At 39.3% G+C, this 23,353-nt stretch overlaps 4 protein-coding genes across 7 annotated transcripts in view; 2 read left to right on the forward strand and 2 right to left on the reverse strand.

Moving 5' to 3' along the window:
• Pum (pumilio) overlaps positions 1-5,155 on the forward strand; it is a 61,639-nt gene extending 56,484 nt beyond the window's left edge. For 2 of the 3 annotated variants that reach the window (XM_076896148.1, XM_076896151.1), the window contains 7 exons: positions 551-715; positions 1,056-1,175; positions 1,262-1,556; positions 1,822-2,062; positions 2,239-2,629; positions 2,720-2,888; positions 3,006-5,155. In XM_076896148.1, coding sequence (XP_076752263.1) covers positions 551-715; positions 1,056-1,175; positions 1,262-1,556; positions 1,822-2,062; positions 2,239-2,629; positions 2,720-2,888; positions 3,006-3,321 — 1,697 coding nt within the window. In that variant the 3' untranslated portion in view covers positions 3,322-5,155. The remainder of the gene's footprint in view (positions 1-550; positions 716-1,055; positions 1,176-1,261; positions 1,557-1,821; positions 2,063-2,238; positions 2,630-2,719; positions 2,889-3,005) is intronic. The other variant, XM_076896149.1, reaches the window with a different exon arrangement.
• Positions 5,156-13,463: 8,308 nt separating this feature from the next.
• Fip1 (Factor interacting with poly(A) polymerase 1) lies at positions 13,464-15,961 on the reverse strand. Of its 2 annotated transcripts, none has more exons than XM_076896070.1 (4): positions 15,671-15,961; positions 14,512-15,420; positions 14,120-14,433; positions 13,464-13,863 (listed from the first exon to the last, which is right to left on the reverse strand). In XM_076896070.1, the coding sequence occupies exons 1-4, from the start codon at positions 15,848-15,850 to the stop codon at positions 13,743-13,745; spliced, it is 1,524 nt and encodes a 507-aa protein (XP_076752185.1). In that variant the 5' UTR covers positions 15,851-15,961; the 3' UTR covers positions 13,464-13,742. The 2 variants fall into 2 exon arrangements, with proteins under 2 accessions (XP_076752185.1, XP_076752184.1); XM_076896069.1 differs by having other exon boundaries at positions 14,090-14,433; positions 15,671-15,957.
• A 152-nt stretch (positions 15,962-16,113) lies between these two features.
• Positions 16,114-17,394, forward strand: Spase25 (Signal peptidase complex subunit Spase25). Its single transcript, XM_076897402.1, has 3 exons — positions 16,114-16,261; positions 16,621-16,921; positions 17,007-17,394. The coding sequence occupies exons 1-3, from the start codon at positions 16,228-16,230 to the stop codon at positions 17,248-17,250; spliced, it is 579 nt and encodes a 192-aa protein (XP_076753517.1). The 5' UTR covers positions 16,114-16,227; the 3' UTR covers positions 17,251-17,394.
• Smc3 (structural maintenance of chromosomes 3) lies at positions 17,384-23,249 on the reverse strand. The gene is made up of 18 exons (XM_076897401.1): positions 23,088-23,249; positions 22,719-22,794; positions 22,458-22,636; positions 22,227-22,385; positions 22,008-22,167; positions 21,659-21,944; positions 21,403-21,577; positions 21,226-21,339; positions 20,904-21,154; positions 20,688-20,831; positions 20,311-20,622; positions 19,909-20,220; positions 19,339-19,831; positions 19,005-19,267; positions 18,757-18,922; positions 18,513-18,651; positions 18,184-18,421; positions 17,384-18,113 (listed from the first exon to the last, which is right to left on the reverse strand). Exons 1-18 carry the CDS (start codon positions 23,100-23,102, stop codon positions 17,987-17,989), a joined length of 3,609 nt encoding a protein of 1,202 aa, XP_076753516.1. The 5' UTR covers positions 23,103-23,249; the 3' UTR covers positions 17,384-17,986.
• Positions 23,250-23,353: the final 104 nt, after the last annotated feature.

Here is a 23,353-nt window from a genome sequence, read left to right on the forward strand (position 1 = left end):
TATTATATACATAGTTTGTATACATATTTACATGCATGGCACACAATTAAATATCGACGACTTATCCAAGAGAACAATTATACATATACATGCGTACAGTATCGCCTGTAATTATTCGAACGATTTCAAGCATTGACGTTTATTGCATTAACGATGTAAACTCAATTTACGTACCATCGAAGAACCCACCCCGTAGAAAAGTACGTATTTACGGTACAATTAAATTAGGGTATTCGCACAGCTTCTGTCGTTGGAATAATTACGAGCGGTACTGTATATCTATACATATACATATTAACGTCGAATAACTTCTCTGTTGTCTGTACATACGTGTATACACGCCACGTATTAACCTCGTGACTAAAAAAAGAAAAAAAAGAAAAGAAACGTTAGTACGAACTCGTTGTCGATAGCCGGAAGCGTGCGTGTGTATGTGTTGTTGTTGGAACGGTGTTGCCGCTAGGCTTCTAGACGGTATGAGGGTGTCGGTAAGGTACGGCAAATTAATTGACAACTAAGAGCGTGTGTGGGTTGCGGGCTTTTGGTGCAGGTCTGGCGGCGTGCAGTGCAGCAGCGGTGGTTGCACAAGCTCAGGCAGTCGCGGTGCAGCAGGCACAGCAGCAAGGATCAGGACTGGCCGCTGGTTTAGCGGCGCTAGGATACGGCGGCTCCCCTCTTGGGGCACTGGGCTCGCCAGCTCAGCTTCAGAGCACAGGTACACATTCCTAGCCAAGAGAACCAAGAGAATCCTTTTGAAACGGCTGTTTCAAATCAATTTCAGGCGTCGGACGGCGACCCTCGATTCTCTTTTGTACATAAAACGACCGCATTATGTTTGCATGCTTTGCGAAAGCGTATTACCGTTTGTCCGTCCATTTTTTTTTTTTTTTCTTTTCACACACTATTGTCGTATTTGAACGTATCCTCTTTCAGTGACGTGTTTATTTTAAAATCAAAGTTCGATGATCGTGCGTTTGTTGGCTTGATGTGGAACCGGACGTATTTTCTCAGTTTCCATTTTCTAAAACGTTGCGTCATCCCTTTCTTGTTCACAGGCCTAGGCCTTGGCGCCTCTTCGACCGCGCGAAGAGACTCGTTCGACAGGAACACGTCTGCTTTCAGCCCTAGCTTGGAATATAGTCGCGCGAAGTGGCCTCAGAGTTACGGAGCCCTGGGTGAGAACACGCTGCTACGTGTGCGCTACGTGTGTTACATCGCATGTTAAGTACGCGCCCCTAAAGCTCCATGATCTCATTTACAGGCACGGTAACGGCATCGCCAAGCCCATTAGGATTATCCTTAACACCACCGCCAACTTTGGGAGGATCTTTAGGAGGACTGGTCGGTGGGGCCAGTCGAGTCTCCGCTGCCCCCGGCGCGGAAGCCAAGTTCCGTGCCAGCGCGGTTCCAGCATTAACAGCTAACGGGGTGTTCGGTTCCAGCAGCTCCCTTTTCCCGAACTTGGTGAATAAATCTGGCCGCGGTGGTACCACCAGCATCGGAGACAAAAATGCCGGAGGACGATCACGCTTGCTGGAAGACTTCAGGAATAATCGGTACGTTTGTAGCCAAGAGAAATAGACGAGCAACTTATTACAATTTTTTCTATTAATTTATGGACCACGATCTGTACTTTGATTTTTTTAAAAAGTTCCCAAAGCGCGTTCGCTTCTTGATACATCTGGTATAGCAGTGGAGTAACGAAGTAAAGCTAAAAAGAATATCGCACACCGTCATAGATGGTTATCATTCGGGGACACGCGTATCGTGTTGCCTCGCGGCTACAGCTTATGTTACGAGACATATTCTCATGTGCTTCAGATTCCCGAGTCTTCAGCTACGAGACCTGGCCAATCACATAGTCGAATTCAGTCAAGATCAGCATGGCTCCCGTTTTATTCAGCAGAAATTAGAACGCGCCTCGGCTAGCGAGAAACAGCTTGTGTTCCAAGAGATCCTCACTTCTGCTTATTCATTGATGACTGATGTTTTTGGCAATTACGTTATTCAAAAATTCTTCGAATTTGGTACGCCGGAACAGAAATCGACTCTTGCCCAAAAGGTAATTACACGTTTCTTTATCCGTTTAGCGTATCAGATATTCAACGTGATGATCACTTTTGCGTGTCAACTGATTACGCTGATCGAGAATAAGAGGTGTATCTGAACGATTGAATCGATAGGATCGCCGGAGATTCTTTGGATGTTACTACTTTTTATGTGAAACGTTTGCGATAGGTTCGAGGACATGTACTGCCCCTGGCACTGCAGATGTACGGCTGTAGAGTGATTCAGAAAGCACTCGAATCGATCGGACCGGAACAGCAGCAAGAGATAGTTCGGGAACTGGACGGGCATGTTTTGAAGTGCGTCAAAGATCAAAATGGGAATCATGTCGTGCAAAAATGCATCGAGTGCGTCGAACCACGAGCATTGCAATTCGTAATCGGAGCGTTCGCGGGTCAAGTTTATTCTTTGAGTACTCATCCCTACGGTTGCAGAGTAATCCAACGTATTCTCGAGCACTGCACCGCTGAACAAACTCAGGGGATCCTTCAGGAGTTACACGCCGCCACTGACCAGCTCATTCAAGATCAATACGGCAACTACGTGATCCAGCACGTGCTTGGTAAGCGTTATTACTTAAAAATGTACACTTATCGTATCTCTGCTGTCGACAGCGGTGAACGGAATTCATTCGTACGCGTTTGCTTTAAAGAACACGGAAAGCCGGAAGACAAGGCACAATTGATCAGCAGTGTTAGGGGTAAAGTACTTACTCTCTCACAACACAAATTCGCGAGCAACGTTGTTGAAAAATGCGTGACCCATGCTACAAGACAAGAGCGTGCTGTACTCATTGAGGAAGTATGCGGATTTAACGACAAGTAAGTTTCGCGAGAGACAGCCTCTAATTGCTTTCAGCTACGATATTTCGTTAATTGTGCTCGGTCGATTGTATACTTGGTACTAATTACATCTTTTTTACGCTTGTCACGAAACAGCGCATTAAATGTCATGATGAAAGATCAGTATGCCAACTACGTGGTGCAGAAAATGATCGATGTAGCAGAACCGGCGCAACGTAAAATATTGATGCACAAGATCCGCCCACATTTAGGCAGCTTGCGCAAGTACACCTACGGCAAGCACATCATCGTCAAACTGGAGAAGTTCTTCATGAAAACTGCGTCCGCGATGGGGGTGGCGACGCCTGCTGGTGCTTCGAGCGGAGGCGGTGATCTTGGTCCTATCGGGCCTCCTGCTTCTGCTGCTGGTCCAGTATCCACGCCAGCTCAGCAGCCAACGCAGGTTTTATAAAGCGTACGGTTTCAGCAAAGTAACAGCTTGAAGATCTTTGTACGTTCAAGAAAACACGTACCAAGACCTACGTAATATTTATGCAACGTGTCTATATCGCCATTGAGATTTAATGGTTGAGAAAATGAAAAAAATGAAAGATGCATTTCGATGTGCCGTCTGTTGTCTCGTTGTCCTTTCTTGGAACTATTAAGCTGAAAGAAAAAAAAAAAGACGCGCGTATCAATTTAAAATGAAGAGAGAGAGAAAAAAAAAGAACTACCGAGACGATTTTTCTTATTTTTGCAAAACCGTAAAAAAAAAAAGAGAAACCAACAATTTGTACAGAACCAACAAGAATGGATAACGTGAATTCACGGCGTGAGAAAAAAAATTTCGAGGTCAAATGTGTGTCAGGAAAAATCAATTTGTAGAATAACGTTAGAGGTGCAGTGCATTTTTTCTAATAGTAATCCAACGTGCTGCCGAGTAATATATACATATATATTCATAGGCGATTTACACTGAAATATCGCGAAAGTTGCACCGATAACGTTCCAAGAACCGAGTTTCTTCGCAACGGCTGAACAAGCTTCGGGCAATGGTATATAAAAGAAACTGTAGTGCTGAGATGGCTGATTGTCTTTTTAAACACCGCGCGTTCGATCGACGAGTTTTAGAACAGTTACAACGGCACGATAGTTCGGGCAATTCACAAGAAACTTCCCCCTCATTTGGATAAAATTGTTACTCGACACGTTTATCCTTTTTAAACTCAGCACTCTTTCGAAAGAGCATAGCTCTGTCTCTGGCGAACACTTAAAAACACCTTATGGGGAGAAAAAGTAAAACGGTAAAAAAAAAAAAAAAAGACCAGGAGGAGAAGTTGGACGTAGCCGTGCATTCGGTTTGCCGTGATTAAAACTCGGTAAAGTAACAGCAAACAAAAAATTCGACGAAGAGAAAATTGTGTTTAGACAGCTAGGATAGATCTTAGAGCTGCATGCATTTATATCGAGTTGTAACGAGAGTGCGATGGCCGTAAACACCATGCACGTGAAGTTTTTGATCGCAAAGTGTACCGTACCACATCTTTGCACGCTGAAAGTAGTATTATCTTTGAGTGCGGTATACGTCCGATCAGTGGATATCAGTATCGGTTCAGATAGAGATTAGGAGCTACAGATATGTTGATTAAATCTAGCATAGCGTTTGACATGGGAATGAAGCTGAGTACCTCTGACCTGACCATTGATCTGCCCCTTGATTGCTTCAGATTGTTCGTGAAAGAAAAAAGGAAAAGGAAACGAAAGATAGGAAAATGGACTTTCACCATTCGTTTTACGTTTTATAAAGATTTCGAAGATGAATTAATCTACTATATATATATAATATATGTGCGTATTTTTTTTCTCGAAGACAGAATTTAGCAGAAGGAGATGGAAAGAATGAAACATGAAAAAGACAGAGACAAAACAATGAGGAGAGACATCAAGTCGTCAGCACGGTTCTCCTTTGTTCATTTTTATGTTTGCCGCCTTCGAGCGCGAAGCATTTTTTTTTCTACTCTTACGTCCTTTTTGCATCCCCCTTTCTCCCGATTCTTAGCCCCCACCCCACCCCACCCCACTTCCACCCCTTCTCCTATTCCCAACTTTTCCTGAGATCCTCGAATTTTGTAAATTGTGATATAAATAAATAACAAATGTGTATAGGTACGACGTGACAAACCCTATCGTGAGGAACCGTAAATTCAATGAATATTTTATTTTTCACGGGAATTCTCTCCTTTTTAACGAACTTTGTGAATATCGTGTATTATAATAATTACTAATTATATTAAATTTAAATATGATTTACGTTCTAATGCTGCTGACCCCCCAATCAATATACGTTGATATCCCCTTTCTCCTACCGTTTTCAAAATGGTTTTCTATCTCTCGTCCCACCCTCAATCGACCCCCCCAACCTGCCCCCCTCTCCACACGTACACACACAATCGCACACATTCACAACATACTTTCCAGTTGTAAAATATGAACATTTTGACAAAGGAGACGCTCTAAAGGAAAGAAATCGTTTATATTCGAATTCATTGAAAAATTCCATATTCCTTTCCCACCCCCCCCAACCTACCCGAAGATCCCTGTTCTCCTTTTGAATAATCGCAGCCATCGTGATTCTCGCGGTGTTTTTTGAACGTAACCGAGATCCATTGTACATTGTATAAATGATAACGCGTTCTTTAACAGAAGAAAAACGTCTGGAAATCAATGTTCCCAATGCGTGTGTATCTATATCTTTTCCGCGTCATTTACCCCTCTTGCTCCCCTTTACACGTTCAAACATTAGGAAACATGTAATTGTACACAACAAGCATTTCGATTGTATTATATATACCGATCCACCACCACACAAGACGGTTGGAAAAGAGCACCTCTCAGCTATTTTCAGCGAAAACGCACTTGTTCCTTTCTTTTTTTCTTTTCGTTATCGGAGTTACGAACTATATATATAATAGGAGGACACGCATAACTATGTTTTCTCGTGCATCGTTTACCCATTTCTGTGATTCACGAGCCCGCTCTGACCAAAATTAGCGCTCCTGATCCACCTTTTTACGTTCCTAACATTTGTAAATACGATGAAGCTGTTAAGCACGGTCAGGATCACCGGTTTCATCGCGTTCTTTCTCGACACGAATTCCCTTTTGTACGATTTATTAAATCCATTTTACTCATTCAGGACATATCCCCTCGGGGGTAGTAGAAATCTAAATCACGATCGAAGGTCAGGACAACCTGTCGTAGTTTCCCGTAAGAATTTCCGTTCTCCTCCGAGAGATTCTCGCGGACGAGGCATCATTTCCGTAGTAGAACGTTTTCATCCGAATCGCTTCACGGGCCGTCTGTATATAATTGTTCTTCATCGAGGGGTTCTCACCGACGATTGTACAAACGAAACGGAAATCAATCGCGCCAACTTTTTTAAATTCGACGTTCGTACGCGCGACACATCTCCCACGTTACACGTAATCTGTACACATTCGGTAAAAACAGTTCGTTGCGTGTGTTGCATTCTCGTAACCGATATAGGTAATTAAAGTAAGATTCGAGTTGTATCTCAACCGTGTACAATGTATAATATTTTGTTAACTTAGGTGTTAAATGTGTAGTATTCTAAAGAGAAAGAAAAAAAAGAGGAACAAGAAAAGAAAAGAAAGAAGGGAGAACCGTAAGCAACTCGAGGTCCGTCGCGCGATTTTGTACAGGGAACTGGATTAAGAAAAAAAAAAAGTAAAAGTGAAATGAAAAGGGAAACGAAACGAAAGGAGAGGAGCTAAAAATAAAGAGAAAAAAAAAGGAAAGAAGAGGAAGAACATAGCCGTTTTCTTTGTAACATATTGTAAATAACGATTTATTAACGAAAAATTGACAAATTCTTATATAGGTGCCCTTTCTCTCTTTCTCTTTCTTCTTCGCGGGTGGATTACTTAGAAACTTTGCAACGGTGACACGATCAGTTCACGAATAGCGAGAAAACGATCGAAAATGTTTAGATAACGGGAAGTTGCGCGAGACGCAGTACTTATCGGATTTCACGTGACGTTGTGTTATTATTTTTTTTTTTTTTCTCGTTCGCCCTGAGTATAACAATTGGATCGATCGGTATCGGTGTACGTTACTCGTTGAGGGAAATACGATAACGCGTCCAACGCGGGTTATCGTTCGTATATTTTCCGGAAATCGCTGAGAGGAGCCTGCTCGTTTTGGAGCCGCGAATAGGAAGCGAAACGCCGAGAGTAAAAAGTAAACGAAATGGAAAAACGAGACGGTGTCTTATGTACGATATAGAACGACACGGAAGAACGATGAACTCAACATAATACAGACAGAGACATTCCAACCGCCAACTCTTCACCCTCAGCCGACAGGATATATACTTCGTCGTTTTTAAAACGCGGATCATCGTAAAATAACGACGTTAATATGTTATATTAATATTTAATAAGGGATGATCATAGTTCCTTCATCCGTGTAAATCACGCGCATCATTTGTAAATTAAACGTCGGAATTCAACATCTCATTTGTAATAGTACCATCGATAATCACCCTGTCGAGTTAGGAAAAGAAACGCAAAAAGTGAATACCGTAGAGTCACATGAAACAAAAGCGAATGTTGAACGCAAAATCTCATGTCTTATCAGCTAAGGTTATTCATTACTCTTATACTTTTATTTTTATTTTTATTATTATTATTATTATTATTATTATTAATATTATTCTTATTATTATTATTATTATTATAATTCTTATTATTATTCCTATAATTATCAATATTGTTTGATTAACGACCTTCCCTCTACTGATTATTATTGCTATTACTAATGATTGCTAGATACACACTTCTATACAAATATAAATAAATAAATATATACATATACATACACATATATATATGTATATGTATATAAAAACACGAGTATATGAGAAGCTCACGTATGTAAACGCTTTATAAATATGGTACATAATAATGTGGACACATTTTTTTTACGCTCCGGCTATCTGATTTTTGTCTTTTCGAAGCAAAAGGAACAAATGGGGGAAAAAAAAGAATATTCTTTACTTTTAATTAAAAGAAAAGAGTTTAGTACGAACGTTTAGCGATAGGTTGACTACCTAATTGGTGTCGTGTTATATAAATATATATATATACATACATCTCTACTTAAGCTTCTGAGGAATGAAAAGAAAAATTCTTAATCGCCTTTTGATTATAAATAGTGTAAATTTTTTATATAGCGCGAGAATGATGGAATAATTATTATTGGTTGCGCGACTTCCACGAGGTACGCGTGCGCCATGTATAAAACAAAAAAAAGCGGAAAAAAGATGGAAAAACGGAAAACTACACGATTACGTTACACGGAACACCGATGATACACGCATCGCACACAGACGAACACACGGATACACACACGGTGAAACATGTACACGGACACGAACACAGACAACGGAGTCTTTCGATCTTTTTTTGACTTGAACTTTGTACCCTTTCGCTGTTCGTTCTTTTCCTGCATTACGGATTGTGCGATCTCAGATCCGTCTGCGAAATTTGTCTAGCTATAGCGAATCGTACTGTGTACATCCTGTTCCTTGAGAGAGCGTGTACTCTTTGTAAAATATATATGTAAAAGTGCGAGGACATTATTCAGTATTTACGTATAGAAACACGGTTTGGTATGCCTTTTTGTAAATTTCCGTGCGATCAAAATACGATTCGTCGCCGAGCAATGGGAAAACATTTTTTTTACTAATAAAGGATCCGAATCGCGGGATTTGTAACGCAAAACAAGCATCGAACTTTATTCTTGCCTGTAACGGAGAGCTGAACGAAAAAAAAAAAAAGAAAAGAAAAGCGAAGGCAAGGGAGGGACGATCGATCGTCTCGTGTCGTCTCTCCCGAGGACCGGAAAGGCGTGTCGGATTATCAAAATTCTCAACAACCGAATTAGACGCGAACCATCGAAATCTTATCGTTATCGGCATATTAGTTCGTATTTAGAGAAAGCACGCCGACACACATTATCAAAGGGGCATCCTCGTATCGTAATATCCCTGTATATAACGAATCGCGTGTGGGACAGCATTTTGGAGAACAGGTGTAGCAGTATCTACTGTTCTGATGGAATTTCGATTGAAGCGTCCTACCTTCGAATTCTTTTAACCAATTGTTCACCATGGGCGTTGAGGGGAAGGGGAGAGAATCGCCTAGAACAATCTGAGATTCATATGAAACGTAAATTTATTAAAATTTTCTACATTCTCCTTTCTCGCATTCTGTGAAACAGAACGCTCGATTCGACGTATACAGAGATAATATCGTACAAGTAGTAGGACAGCGTTCCCACGTTGCGTTACGTATATCTCTTTTTGCGCTCCCTTTAAACCTTTAATATTTGTACTTTAGATACAACCACCACACTTTCTCTCTCTATCTCTCTTCCTCTTTCACATTCACCTCTTCTTTACCCGGACACACGTTCACCCCCTTCTCTCGAGGGTTCTCTCTTGCGAGCATCCCGATAAAGGAAAAGAGTGAAAATAAGAGGAAACGGGAAATCAAGAAACGGCCCCAGGTGGGGAACGTAATACACGATACGAAAGAGGAAAACAATTAAGCAAACCCTATAAATAATTGATTATACATATATATACATATAAATATATATATATATATCTGTATATGTATACCTAAAAAACTTTGAAAAACTATCGGTATATGATATATATGTAATAAGTACTATTTAAATATTGTAACAATTGTATATGATTTTAATACTACATGCTAATTGTATTATATATATATGAAAGATCTGCGACCTCCCACTTGTAGAACACGCTCGATCGTACATACACGTATATACACACGCACACGACACAGAACCACGCTCGTCTACACACGCATACAGACACGAAGCACACCCGCGCGCGTATATTAACAGACGCAAAAATACGTATATCCTAAGCAAGTCGCTCGAGCTGGTACCGTATATCGCTGAACACCGATATACGCGTACCAAAGCATTCAACGAAGAAGAAGAAGATGAAGAGGAGGAGGAGGAGGAGGAGGAGGAGGAGGAAGAAAAGAAAAGAAACGAAACGGAGCTTCTCGTTTCGCTTCGTCGGATGCGAGCTTGCGAATTAAAAGTTCACGTTAAGTACACACACATACACAGACACATACACACACAGACCGGAAGCACGTAGAACTCAGAACACCGCGGTGCACCGCGCAACATCTCCGTTTTCACATCATCCCCGCACCCACCGGTATCAACTGCCATGGCGCTATTATTCGTGTACGAAGCAAACAGTTAGTCGAGCAACAGAGGAAAACGAGAAATAGATAAATTGACTCGCGACCACCTTGGCCCACCAAGGAAGGTAGCGAAGAGGACGTAGAGTTGAACATCCACGGGAATGGTGCGCCCTGATATTAAGACTGATGTACAGTAGCGCGCTATTCTCACCGCAGATATATTCGTCATTCTTTTTCATCTTCATCGCGCATCATCGAACACGAGATACACACCCACAACGTACACACCCTCCTAGACACGACGCTACACGAAGACAACCACGGATTCGCAGGGCTAATTGAACATATATATATAAAAAAAAATTATATATATATATACATCGTATATATTTGTCAAATATATGTCATATATGTACGCGTACACTCGTTCGCCACGCCACTGGCTCTTACACTTGCACGCGTGTGTCGACCGTGATCTTTCATTTCGGTATTTGATCGCGGTGCGTGTACATTATCGCGAATACAAGGATCGGATTGATTTCGGTGAAACGGACGAAAAGGAAGAAAGAAAAAAAAAGGGGGGGAACGGTGTCGTCGGCTAAATCGTAAGCTGTTTGTAATATATATATATGCGAAGGCGATGTATAAGCTTGTAATTTGTATAAAATTGTTTGACTCGTTTTGCGTTGCTCGGTACGCACGGACAGAAGAGCCGTGAAATTTTGTGATACGCGGTATTCGATAACTTCCGGAAGCTCTCTTCTTGTCTCCTCGCTCTTTGTTATAGCTGCTCGTTTTCACGGTATGCGTTTATGTTCACTCGTCGAACGGAACGGAATTATATATCGTTGGTCGCGTTCGAAACCCGCGCGAGCAATGTACGAGCCGGTGATGCTTCTGGGACACACGGTAGATGCAGATGGATATAAAGAGCAAGAAATGTATTCCATATTAGCGGATAATTAGATAAGTGGGACGGACAGGCATACGGATTAAAACAAAAAAAATTGCATAACTTGTATATTAGTGTATAGAACGTAGAAACGATGAAATAGCCACGAAAAGAATCATTTTCGACGATGTTTTTTACAAGCAGGCAGAACAGTGCGAGTAGATTAAAGAGACAAACAAAAAAAAAAAAAGAAAAAAATGATAAAAAATACGTCATTGTACCATTTAAGTAAAAACTACAAAAAAGGAAAAAAGTAACGAGAGAGAGCATGTCGGAAAGAAAACAGTTTATAAAAAATGCATTAGCGACTTGAAAAAGAGCCACTACATACCGCCACCTCGAAAGAAAACCATACGGAAGAAATAATAAGAATTGAGTAATACCTACCTACTCTTCGGTAATTGAAAAGAATAGAAGAAGGGCGCGGATTTTTTTAAAGTCACACATCGATGCTAGAATTCGATACACCGAAACTTTGGGAAAAGAAGGATAACAAAAACGCGAAACGATGCGCGCGAGATCATTTTTTACGAACATTTGGAAAGTTAAAAAAGACGAACGGTTTCTTGCAACAAGTTTTATGCTTCTCTCGATTATTCGTTGTTTTTTTTCTCTCGTTTAGAAAACGACACGCGTCCCGTGTTCGTTCGTTCACAAATATCCTTTTTCATTTTTGTTGATCGCTGTTCTTTCATTTGCGTGCGATTAGAAGCACAGTTTTTATTTTTTCGATACGCGGTGGTAGGCGGTTCTCAAGATTGCCCAGGTCCAAAGAGTTCCGTTTTGCGGCTTTACGTTGACGTTCCGTTCAGCCAACGATATTCGAAGCGTTTCCGCCGATATATACGTATTGTAAAACTATTTCCAGGAACGATGCACGATCGTTACGGTATTATTATATACTAATTAGCGTCTTTGTCGATTGTATTTCATATTTTCTAGAACGTTAAATAAAAAGGATTTTCGAATCTGAGTATAGTGTGGAAGGAGGATGTCGTGATAACTTATTACAATAAAACGAATAAAAACAAACACATGATATCTCGAGAAGAATTTCCACGTTCTCCTGTTCATTAAAATCGATTCAGCGTTTCAGCGCTATTGTAAGGGAGTCACCGTGCAAACTCTACTCTTTGGATCTAGCGCATTTCCGGTTGCTTCGACTCGAACGATTCACCCCCAACTTATCTCGTGGTTAGTGTTCAAGCTTCTCGCTTAACACTTTTGTTCCTCTGTTCGTTTGTTTCTTTTCTTTTCTGTACACACGCCCTTCCATTCGAACGTTTGACATTTTTCGTTCGTTAAAAAGACCACGTTAAAAATGAGAAACATCGGCTAAACCATATCGATGCGATTGTATTTTTGCGACTGCAAGTGCTCTCCTTTAACAAATCATCGCACGAAATATGAAATTATAAAATATATATTCGTCGAGTTACATATTCTCTTCAATGTATTTTTTAAATGGTATTTGTTCGTATTGTAAACTTTATAACTAGTAGATGCAATTAATTAACTATTATCGTAATTACATGTATGCTTTCTGTTGCTTGAGTTTTTGCCTTTTTTTTAATTTTTTTGTACGCAAAGAATACCTACCTTATATATATATAGGTCTTATTTATTATCATCTCCTACACCGATGATTCGAGACAATTTACGTGTAGGGCGATCTACGTTCTTCGCTTTCAATTTCAACGTTCGCTGTTTTCCGCAAATTTTCATTCTGATAACATTAAAAATAGCCGAACGGCTAATTTGTGATTGAAGTTCCGAAACCGCTACTCTTAAGAGGGGAAAAGAGAAATTAAAACGTAGGTAGCCGTACTGGTAGTTTGTCTTGATTATTAGCATTTTACTCATTAGTAGGCATACCTAATGCATCAGGTACACACGACACCTTTACACACTTACATACTTGAAAAAAAAAAATGGTAATGAATTAACGGTATTCTAAATGTAACGTGTATATGATGGCTGTACAAATGTAACATTTTTTTCCATTATGTATGATGATATTAATGATAATGAAACATGGGAAGATTTGATGCAAAAAAAAATGTGGTATAATTGAATTTACAAAAAAAAAAAGAGAGAACACGTGTGCGTATCGATCGATGCAAATCCGACTACACTGGTCGGCACGAGCATCGACCAATCGATTCACTCCCGAGTGATTTACCAGTAAACTACTATTTACTTTTAATTATTATAAAATACCATTTCTGTAATAACATTATGATATAAAACCATACATTGAATGGCAGATCCCAGTGGTTTTGGTGTCCCGTGTCCGGTTTTCTATATTCCCGTAGATACATCTGTCCAATTGTACTTGAAATAATCTGATACCGAGTACTGTGTGAGGGTTGTAATGAAATTTTCGAATCGTTAAAGATAAAGTTTATTGTTATTCTTCATATAATTGATTTTTTTTTTTAGCTAGAAATTGCAGATTTTGTACGAACGGCAATATCGGAGACAGCCAAGAGGCAATCTCCAAGATCTAGTGATTTTTGTCACATATTCCTTGTTAATTCGTAGGATAATTCTATCAACGTACATTTTTGGTGGTAACACGTGAAAAGTTACATTATTAAAAGATGCAGCATCTTGAATTCAGCGCGCCAATATGGCCGCAGACATTTGTAAATAACATTTTTATTTTTATTCGCTTTCTTCTTTAGAACGTTCCCTCTCGGAGCGTCTGGATTTCTTCTTACGTCGACTCGGACTTCTGGATCTCGATTTGTGCCTACGAGACCGCGACCTCGATCGATGCCGATGTCTAAAAGAAAGAGAAATGAAATATAGGAAACATTGTTAACGATCGGAATTTGATTATTAGATCTGGGTGGATGACAAAATCGCCGAGAAATAAAGCGATAAATAAATGAAGAAATAAACTGGGATAGAACACGATCGCAATAAACGAATGTTGTACGAAAGTTGCTCGGATATTAATTTTGTGTACCGACATCGCCTTATTTCTTAACTTTGCACCGCTTTATTACCGGTCTTTGTGTCGATACTGGGATCGAGACCTATCGCGATCTCTGTCTTCATCCCGCGACATGGAGTCCCTTTCTCTGTCCCGTTCTCTGATCATGGAATCCTTTTCTCTCTCGCGATCGCGATCTCGGTCTTTATCCCTTTCTCTGTCCCTACCCATCGAGTCTAATTCTCTGTCGCGATCTCTTTCTCTCTCACGATCTCTGTCACGGTCCCGGGAATCCCTGGGTGCCATTATAGGAGGGATATTCGTAGGAGGCACCATGGTTGGTATCGTTTTGGGACCGGTATCTTTTTCGTCCTCTCCTTCCGTCATTGGAATAGCTAAATTTGTCGGCTGCCATGTCTGAAAAATAAAAACGATAGTCGAGCTTTTTTTTCTAGACAATGGAGTACGAATTGTTGTACAATTCATCGTATATACCGGATCGTTGCCCCACTGATTATCTTGCGTAGGCTCGTAACTTTGATAATACGGGTCTGTTTCTGGCATGTAAAATGGAGCTGGCTCTCCGGGGTAACCAGGAGGAGGCATATCAAATGCAGGAGGCATTCCTGCTCCCGGAGGTGGCACGCTCATATCAGGGAAACCTGGTTTCCTTGAGTATTCTCTCCTATCTGCAGTCATTACTTGTATCACATTTCCTTTAGGTGGGGATTTGTCAAGGTTTCTTCTGGAAGCTAAACCCGAGCTTCCAATTACATCTATTGTTCCTGCCATTTTTCTGCCTGGTGGTGGCCCCGCTCTCTTTGGTCCCATTATACCGGAATATTTACTGTTGTCGTTAGTAATGGCAACCTGGGGTACCCTCATGCTACTGGCATTGCCACCGCCGCCGCCAGCGTTCAATATTAAACCTACACCTGATTCACTTCTCATTCTCTTTTGCCTTTCGCAATAAGCTCTCCATGTCTCTTCATTGAAACCGTAATTAAAGTAATCGGTGATGTCTGCACCGGGTTGTCTCCAGGGTTTATCCTCCAGCTGATCTAAATTGAACTCATGAGCGGGCATACCATTGATAACACCAATGGTCTCGAATTCATCTATACTGAATTTTCCTGGTTGCTTATTCAACTTATCAGGTACACCGGACGCGTTCGTGAGCAGTCCTCCTTTTTTGATATTGAGGCTGCCGTACGCGGGTGTCGATTTGATATCGCCAATAACGACGTGCACATCGTCGTCGGAATCGGAATCACTGGCAGCTTCTCCATCCTCTTGGCTGGAAGCTTCTCTCACTCCGTTTTTGTTTACCTCTGTACTATTCTCGTTTTGAGCATTGTTGGCCAAAGTAGAATCCTGTTCTGTTGATTCGGTCTCTTCTGGTGCCTGCACAGATTGAAATCAGTCCAAGATCGTGCTCCGCTCCACATCGTTTACATATCAAATAGGTTATGTTGTATCGGTAATAACTCCAAAATTTGATGTGATAAAATAAGCTACCTGCACTTCGCAGAATGAACAGTACAATCGGTATTAGAAAATCGTGCGTGTCTGATAGATCGCAGCTGTCTTTCGACGCTTTCCTTCAACAAAATCCGGTAAAAATAACCGGACGAACAGGTTAGAGGGAACCTACCTCTGTTGATGTGTCAGGGACACTTTCCGCCTTTTGATCTTCCGTCGTGTGTGACTTTTCTTGCGCCGCACTCGGAAGGGAATCATTCTCTTGGCTTTCTGGCTGAACGGACGTCGGTGTGTACTCTTTTCCGTCGGTCGAATCTCCGTACAACCACTGGTCCTCATTTTCATCCGCCATCTTTCCTCTCCTCTCACTTGACAACTAAAAAGAACCGCGCATCCTCTGAACACCGGTAAATGATCAAAATACAAACGCCTCGGGTCGCAGGCTAGCCAAGTTTCACTAGCGCAACAATTTACTCGACAGTCGAAGCGTACCACGTGCGAGATATATTTTCACTAATTTCCATTAAAAGTCGAGCGTCGTTGTTAATCGCAAGTGAACAAAAACAAACTTGGATAGTACGCGTGTATCGACCTTCGCGTAGTTTACGAAAGATCGCCGTGAGAGTGGTATGAATGTTTCGGAGCAGTTAATGATCTGACGTGTACAATACTGTACAGTGAAGTGTATAGTGTAGCTGCGGCTGTTTTGTTGCAAGAATTGCGGTTAAGATGGGTACCGATAAGAATGCAGAAAATCTTGTAAGTTCAATTGCATGACTTTAATGAATGGGATACTCGACTAATTGTACCTTCGAAATGTTCTATTGTCAGTATCGAGGATTCATTGCTACGTATCTTGATCGTAAACGTGCACTGGAGCACGCCACGTATGGCGTTTTCGGCAATATCAGATTCAGAATTTATTTTTGTATGCTCGTTAACCTGTTTGTTTAGTATAACAATGCGTATCTCTCGAAATCATTGTCGATTCATCTTATAAACGTGTCAGGTTCACGTTATATAAACGCATGCATCCGTGTGCCGACATTAGACCCGGGACGCCAGTGTTCACCAATACATTTTTAGAAACCTCCTTCTAACCAGTTATATTCTTTCAGGTAGTCAAGATCAATAAATGGGATGGTTCAGCGGTGAAGAATGCGTTGGACGATGCAGTTAAAGACGTACTTACAAAAAAGTACAATTACTTAGAGAACTATGCCTTGCTCGATGGGAGATTAGTTTTATGTGGAATTACTGTAACGGTGGCGATTGTCGCACTCCTCTGTGATTACATATATCCTTTTCCTGCATCTAAACCTGTTTTAGTTGCTTCCGTTTCGTTGTACTTCTTTTTGATGGCACTTTTAACATTGTACACAACATATAAAGAAAAGGGTATATTTGTTGTAGCTATTCAGAGGTAAGTTTCATCGCGCTCGTTGTTATATATTATTTATGCGATCAAACGATCGTTTGTACAAAATATTACAACTTACACATTTCAGAGATCCGGCAGGCTTTAATCCTGATCTTATTTGGGAGGCAAGCTCGTATTTAAAACGATACGATGATAAATATAATCTCATATTGTCTGTTAGGAATACAGCTACAGGAAGCGTAAATGGAACCAATGTCACAAAATCTATCGCAAATTTTATCGATATCAATGGTGTTGTTCTACCAGAGTTAATAGAAAATGTTGTGACAAACATGCACGATAGCTTGACTAGTCAGCGTAAAGAGAAATAGCAGCAAGAATGAGCATTTAAATGAACGCCGTTATTACTCCTTTTTTTATAATTCACGAATTCACAATTATTTGTTTCATATTCCGTGTATCTCATATTGGTGTAAATATATTTGAAGAATAAAAGTTCGGCGATTTTAAAATGACGTATGTATTATGTGATTCGTATTTAAATACAATAGAAAACAAATATAAAGTTTTACATAGCCATTAATAGAATAGAAATTTTCTGTACCCACTTATAATACTACTTTACATAACTATGTAATTCTTTATTTGACAATTTTTTTTTTTCTTCAACAATATCACAGCGGAACGTAAACGGATGGTAGCCATTAAAATGTGGTGTAGAAATAAGAAGAAATAAGAGCAAATGAAGTTAGAAGTATATATAAATAATGTACTGTGCAAGTTGTCAATGAGAAAACATTGTTCATTGTTGTACAAACAAGTACAGATGTTAGTTTCACAACAAGTGCCAGAACCCAAAAGACCATCTGTACATTAACATAAGGTGGTGTACCATACATGAGTAGAGTCAAAATGTTCTTTCTTCAACAAATTAAAAAGAAGAAATTTTTATCAAAATAAAAATGCATTTTTAGAAAAGTGTTGGTAAGAACGGTAAATAAACATTACAGTCCAACTAATTTACGTCCTTATTATAAAAAAAGTTATTTTTGGAAAAAACAACTGTCTCCAGACGTATGATAATTTATAAATAATCCACGTTTTATATTAACCATGCGTCATGTCGTCCTCCACAAAATCTGCCGCTTCTTCTCGCGTGACGCACACTACGTGAGAAACTTTATTTCTAAACTTAACGCCGTAAAATTTATTCGCATGCTGCAGCAACTCTGGTCTGTAAAAAACAATTAGTGGTTACATAAAAAATTATTTATTGTTCGGTAGCAAATAATGTTTGAAGTTACCTGAAAGTTGTCGTAATGAATTGGGCATCTGAACTAAGTTCGTGGATCATATCTGCGACAGCCTTCCTGTGTTGCGCATCTAAAGCTTGATCGATTTCATCGAACAAGTAAAACGGTGCTGGATCACATTTTTGAATGGCAAATATTAGCGCTAATGCTACCAATGATTTTTGTCCTCCGGATAACTGATTCATTTCTCTCATTTCAGCTCTATGACCAGTGAAAGAAACTCGTATACCTGTACAAAAGAAACAATTTTTTAAAGCTTTTAGTTATTTTTTATTTTGCTGTCCCGTCATGAAAGAAAGAATCTGCGTATTATATCTTACCAACACCAATAAACCTATCAGAATCAGCTGATTCAGTCGTCGTATCGTCCCCTTCATCTCCGTCTGCAGTTTTCATAACTAATTGTGCATGACCCGACGGGACCAATTTCTTGAACACCTCGCTGAAGTATTTGCTCACCTAAACAAAGGTGTTGAAATACTTTGGTTCATATCTGATCACTACGGAGCGATCAAAAAGCAAAGATCACAAAGTAAGTGTTTAACAATATTCCGTTTTACATACTTGTTTAAAAGTAAATTGAATCGCTTCGCATTTACGTTGTTCAAGCACTGACATTAATTCTTTAATTTTTTCATCACCTCTATCCAATTCTTCCTTCCTTTTTACCAATTTTTCTTTTTGATCGCTGAAGGACATAAACTGATCCAAAGCTTTTTTATTTACATGACTGAAATGAAAAGTTAACGATGAAAGTTTTTACATTAAGGTCTTTATATTTTTCTATGCGCTATTATATCGTAAAGGTGTACCTGTATTTTTTTAAATGATTGTTTGCTTTTTCCATTTCTTTAAATAACAGTTTTGTAGACATAGTGTTAAATTTGTTGTACAGTTCGTGACTAGGCAGTGCACCGAGTTCAGTAATCTTTTGCGTACATTCTACTATCTTCTGTTGGAAAATGTTTAGTTTGGTGGCTAGTTTTTCCAAATCTTTGGCATCGGCTTCTATCTTTTCCTGTGCTTCCTTCTCCTTTATCTTCCACTTTTCAACTTCCGAAGACTCGGCTTTTTGCTGTAAACATCTTAGTACGTATACCACATATAATAGACGTGATATAATTCTTTAATAACTTATATATCTACCTTTTTTATAGCATTAGTTACTCTTTCATTCTGGGCCTTGAAATCTGCATTTACTTTTACCAATCTTTTCTCGATGTCTGCTAATTGTGCTTTCGACGATTCTAATTGGCGTTGCCGATCTTCTACAGATATCTCTTGTAATGCTTGAACCAGTTCGTCTTTTCTTCTGACCAAATTATTTGTTAATAAGTTTTCTAATTTATTCTTCTCAGCTTCTAATCGCATTCGCTTAGCAAACGCCTCTTTGTTATCTTTCGTCAAACGTCTTATATCATCGTTCAATGTATCGACTTGACGTTGATCGGCAACAGACAATTGTGCCATTAGTTCCTGGTGCAATTCGCTTTCCAAGCCTTCTTTTGTCGCACGCATCGCTTCTAAGCTTGATGTACATTGTGCTAAACTCCTTTCTTTTGGTGTGCGATAACGTTCAATCGCGCTCAGTTCTTCCTTCATGAGCCGTATTTCTGCTTTCATTTTATCGTACACATCTCTAAAAGAAGAAAGAATATTAAATCACATTGAAAATGATATGTTTACGTTACGAATTTCAATATTTTAATAACTTACTTAGCTTTGCTGTTTTTAGTTTCCGTTCTTTGCATTTCGCTAACGTAGGAACTGATGTTTTGGTCCGCTTTTCTGATTTCTTCTTTAAGGGTTGCGAATTGAGCCTCCAGAGATGAAATTTGAGCCATTAACTCCGATCTGGTTTTCTGTATTTCCAAACGGGATCTTAATGTATTGAAATATCCGCCTGTTAAAGATCCCTTTGAAGATACTTGATCACCTTCAAGTGTTACGCAATCTAAACCGGATGTTCGGGCCAAGTTTGTCGCGGCTTCTAAATTACGGCAGATTAGCGTTTTTCCAAATATGAAGCTGCATTTGCAAATGAAATTTCCAAACGTTTTTATCCTTTATCGTCTATCGAAATTAATTATGAGACAAATAATTCTACTGTTCTTTTACCTCAAAGCTTTAGCATATTTCTGATCGTAATTCAACTGTGATATCATAGGTATAGCGTCGCTAGTTTCTGGATAATCTATTTCTTTTACATGCAGTCGATTCAAAGGCATAAACGTCACTTCCCCCGGGAGTCGTTGATTGTTCATTTCTTTCAAAATTTTCGTCCCGAATTTATCGGTCTCCACAATGTGATGGAACAATCGATTTCCAGCAGTTACCTCTACAGCCATATAAACACTTTTGTCGCAGCTAAAATTCTCAATCACTGGCCCATAATAGCTGATCACCTCGTGGGCCATATCTTTACGCGCTCTAGAAAATAAGTTTTTTTAACATTAACAAAGATGGTCCTTTATAATTAATTAAGTGACACTTACTTAAACGTATCCAACACTTTTCGTACACTATCTCGCCCATTCAAAATAGGTTTCCCTGCCATAGATCGTAAATTTTGATCTGCTTTGGCCAAATCTTCTTTTAGTCCCGATAAATTCAATTGTAATACACTTTCTTGTCGATACCTATAATATAAATTTAACTTAGTTTCTGTTGAAACCTTTTAGTACTAAAAAAAAATCACGTGATGAACAAACTGTTCTTTTCGAGTAGCTTGGCACTGATCCTTTGCTTTAGTAAGTTCATAATATTGTTTATTGTGCTCGTCTATCGAAGCTCGTTGCTGTTCCATTTCACGCGTATGCTCTTCAATCTTCTTTTCTAACATGACCTGCTTCTCCGCATCCCGCTTTAAATCTTCGCTAATTTTTCTTTGATGCTCTTCCTTATCTTTTATTTGTTTGGTAAGTTGTTTCAGCTCATTTTGTATCCATTTATCTCTTTCATCCTAATACGAAGGAATTATTAAAGGGTTTTTCCTATATTCCATCTTACATTTAATAAAGTTATATGTAGTACCCTGCTAGTAAATTGACTTCCACGTCCTTGCTTGGCGTATAATTCTTTTCGTTTCTGTTCTTTCAATTGTAACTCACGCGTACATTCTTCTTCTATACGCTTCATCTCTTCATACTAAAATGAAACTATCGTTTATGATCTCCGAATTTTAGTAGTACCAATAATGATGTAACTTACTTCCGGTTTTAGCTCTTCCAACTCCGCTTCTCTTGCTGCGATATTCACTTTTAATTTTTCTAGCTCCTGTTGAGCACGTTTCCTGCTGTCGTTGTCTCCTTTTACTTCCTCTAATAAATCGTTAATAGTTAATGTTAACTTCGTTTTTTCTTTTAACAATTGCTGTTGCTCAGCGCTGAAAATTGTACCTTTCAGTTACAACTAGCATACGCGATAGTTAAACATGTACTAGTATATAGATATACAAAGAAGTTACCTTAACGTATCTCGTTCTTCTTTCGCGGTTTGCACTTCTTTCTTCGCTTCCTTAAGACGTTTCGTCGCAGCTCGCACCATCTCCTGTGCAGTTTTTGCTTCTGAACACAATCTTGCTTGTTCAGCTCCACTATTGGCTCTAGATTTCTCCAGTTCTTCCAACTTTCTCTTATTCTCTTTGAGTTCACGTTCGTGAATCGTATATTCTAAACATCGACGCTGTTTGTCCCAACACTGATATTCTTTAAGCTCTTCTTTTTCTTCTTCTAACGTCTTCAAACGTTCCTCTTCAATGCAATTAAAAATTACCAACTAAGTTACAAGGAGTTATCATCAAATAAATGATTTACCTATGGTTCTTAAAAAATCTTGAATTTTTTCCAACTTTCCCTCAGTTTCTTTCAAAATAAATTTTGATTCTTCCCTTCTGTCATCGTACACCCTAGTACCAGCTACCTCTCTTAATAATTTAAGCCTCTGAGAATCAGGTGCTGTTGCCATTTGATTGATCTGCAGAATGAAATGTGTTTCTATTCTTTTACTTTCTTATAAAGTATATTAAAACATACCTTTCCTTGCTTTACTATATAATATGGATTTGATCTGGAAAATCCTGCCGATTCTAACAAGTTCATTACATCATTCCTGGTCACTATCCTTTTATTAAGAAAATACTGGTCTTTCTTCGAGCCAATTACTCTTCTTAAATATACCTCCTCTTTGTCAATCTATAAGAATAAACAACCAGCTAGCATTATACAGCAATTACCATCATAATTATGCGACAATAAATTCTGTACCGGTAATCTTCCATCGGAATTATCGAATATAATTTCCACGTGTGCAGAAATAACTCTTGGTCCTGTACCTTCGTGTAATAAAGCTTGTCTCTGTTCGGGTCTAAGGTGTGAAAATTCATCGCTCAAAACAAACTGGATCGCGTAAAAGAAATTACTCTTGCCAGAACCATTTCTTCCAACTGGACATAGAAACATCATTAATAGAAGACCAGTTCTGAGCGAAATCGCTTGTATTAATTAGAACGAAAGGAATATACGTACCTACTACATTGTGTCTAGGGTCAAAGGGTTCTACCACCGTTTGCTCACGATATGATTTAAACCCCTGTATTATCACCTAATTGCAGAAAAGTGTATTCGTGAATGTTTTCCTACGTTACAGTTACTTTTAACGAGTTCGATAAATTTGGCTGTTATGACAACATTTTTGTGAGGCGCGTGTCGAAATATGTAAACGCGTGACATCTCGTTTAACGTCGATATCGGCCAGTGTAAAGTGATCTGTGCTCATGCTAGCATAAAACAACAGTAGCCATATTTGTTTCCAACGAATAGCGTCCATCAAAGAGGAGTTATTGAAAGCGCGCAAAAACAGAGGCTTAGAAGACGGCTTAAACTTTTTAACGGTACCTGTTTGATGTACATGGTGCGATTAATGGTCACACGAGCGTTTCTCGTGTTAACACCCTATTATACAGCTATGAACGTAATTTCTCTGTCACTGAACGAAAGAGAAATGTTTAACCACGTATATAACCAACTTGTTGGCAGAGCGACATTTATAAAATAATCCGCAAGACGACGGTATGATAAAATCCCTAGATTTGGGCGGGAGACTTATTTCTATGACCACTACATAAATAAAAGAGTACTATGCTTTCATTTAATGCTCATTC

The sequence above is a fragment of the Xylocopa sonorina genome, chromosome 6 (genome assembly GCF_050948175.1).
Source record: "Xylocopa sonorina isolate GNS202 chromosome 6, iyXylSono1_principal, whole genome shotgun sequence".
NCBI classification, from domain to species: Eukaryota; Metazoa; Arthropoda; class Insecta; order Hymenoptera; family Apidae; genus Xylocopa; species Xylocopa sonorina.

Bases quoted from the DNA above. Each gene is read 5' to 3' on its own strand.
- Fip1 (XM_076896069.1), bottom strand. From the start codon at position 15,850: ATGGCGGATGAAAATGAGGACCAGTGGTTGTACGGAGATTCGACCGAC. The intron at 15,421-15,670 runs GTAGGTTCCCTC...CAATCTGTGCAG, and splicing joins TCCCTGACACATCAACAGAG to GCACCAGAAGAGACCGAATC. The intron at 14,434-14,511 runs GTATATACGATG...TTTATTTTTCAG, and splicing joins ATCAGTGGGGCAACGATCCG to ACATGGCAGCCGACAAATTT.
- Spase25 (XM_076897402.1), top strand. From the start codon at position 16,228: ATGGGTACCGATAAGAATGCAGAAAATCTTGTAA. The intron at 16,262-16,620 runs GTTCAATTGCAT...TCTTTCAGGTAG, and splicing joins GAATGCAGAAAATCTTGTAA to TCAAGATCAATAAATGGGAT. The intron at 16,922-17,006 runs GTAAGTTTCATC...TACACATTTCAG, and splicing joins TTTGTTGTAGCTATTCAGAG to AGATCCGGCAGGCTTTAATC.
- Smc3 (XM_076897401.1), bottom strand. The intron at 20,221-20,310 runs GTAAAAGAACAG...TTGCAAATGCAG, and splicing joins AAATATGCTAAAGCTTTGAG to CTTCATATTTGGAAAAACGC. The intron at 18,923-19,004 runs GTACACCTTTAC...TTTTCATTTCAG, and splicing joins AATCATTTAAAAAAATACAG to TCATGTAAATAAAAAAGCTT.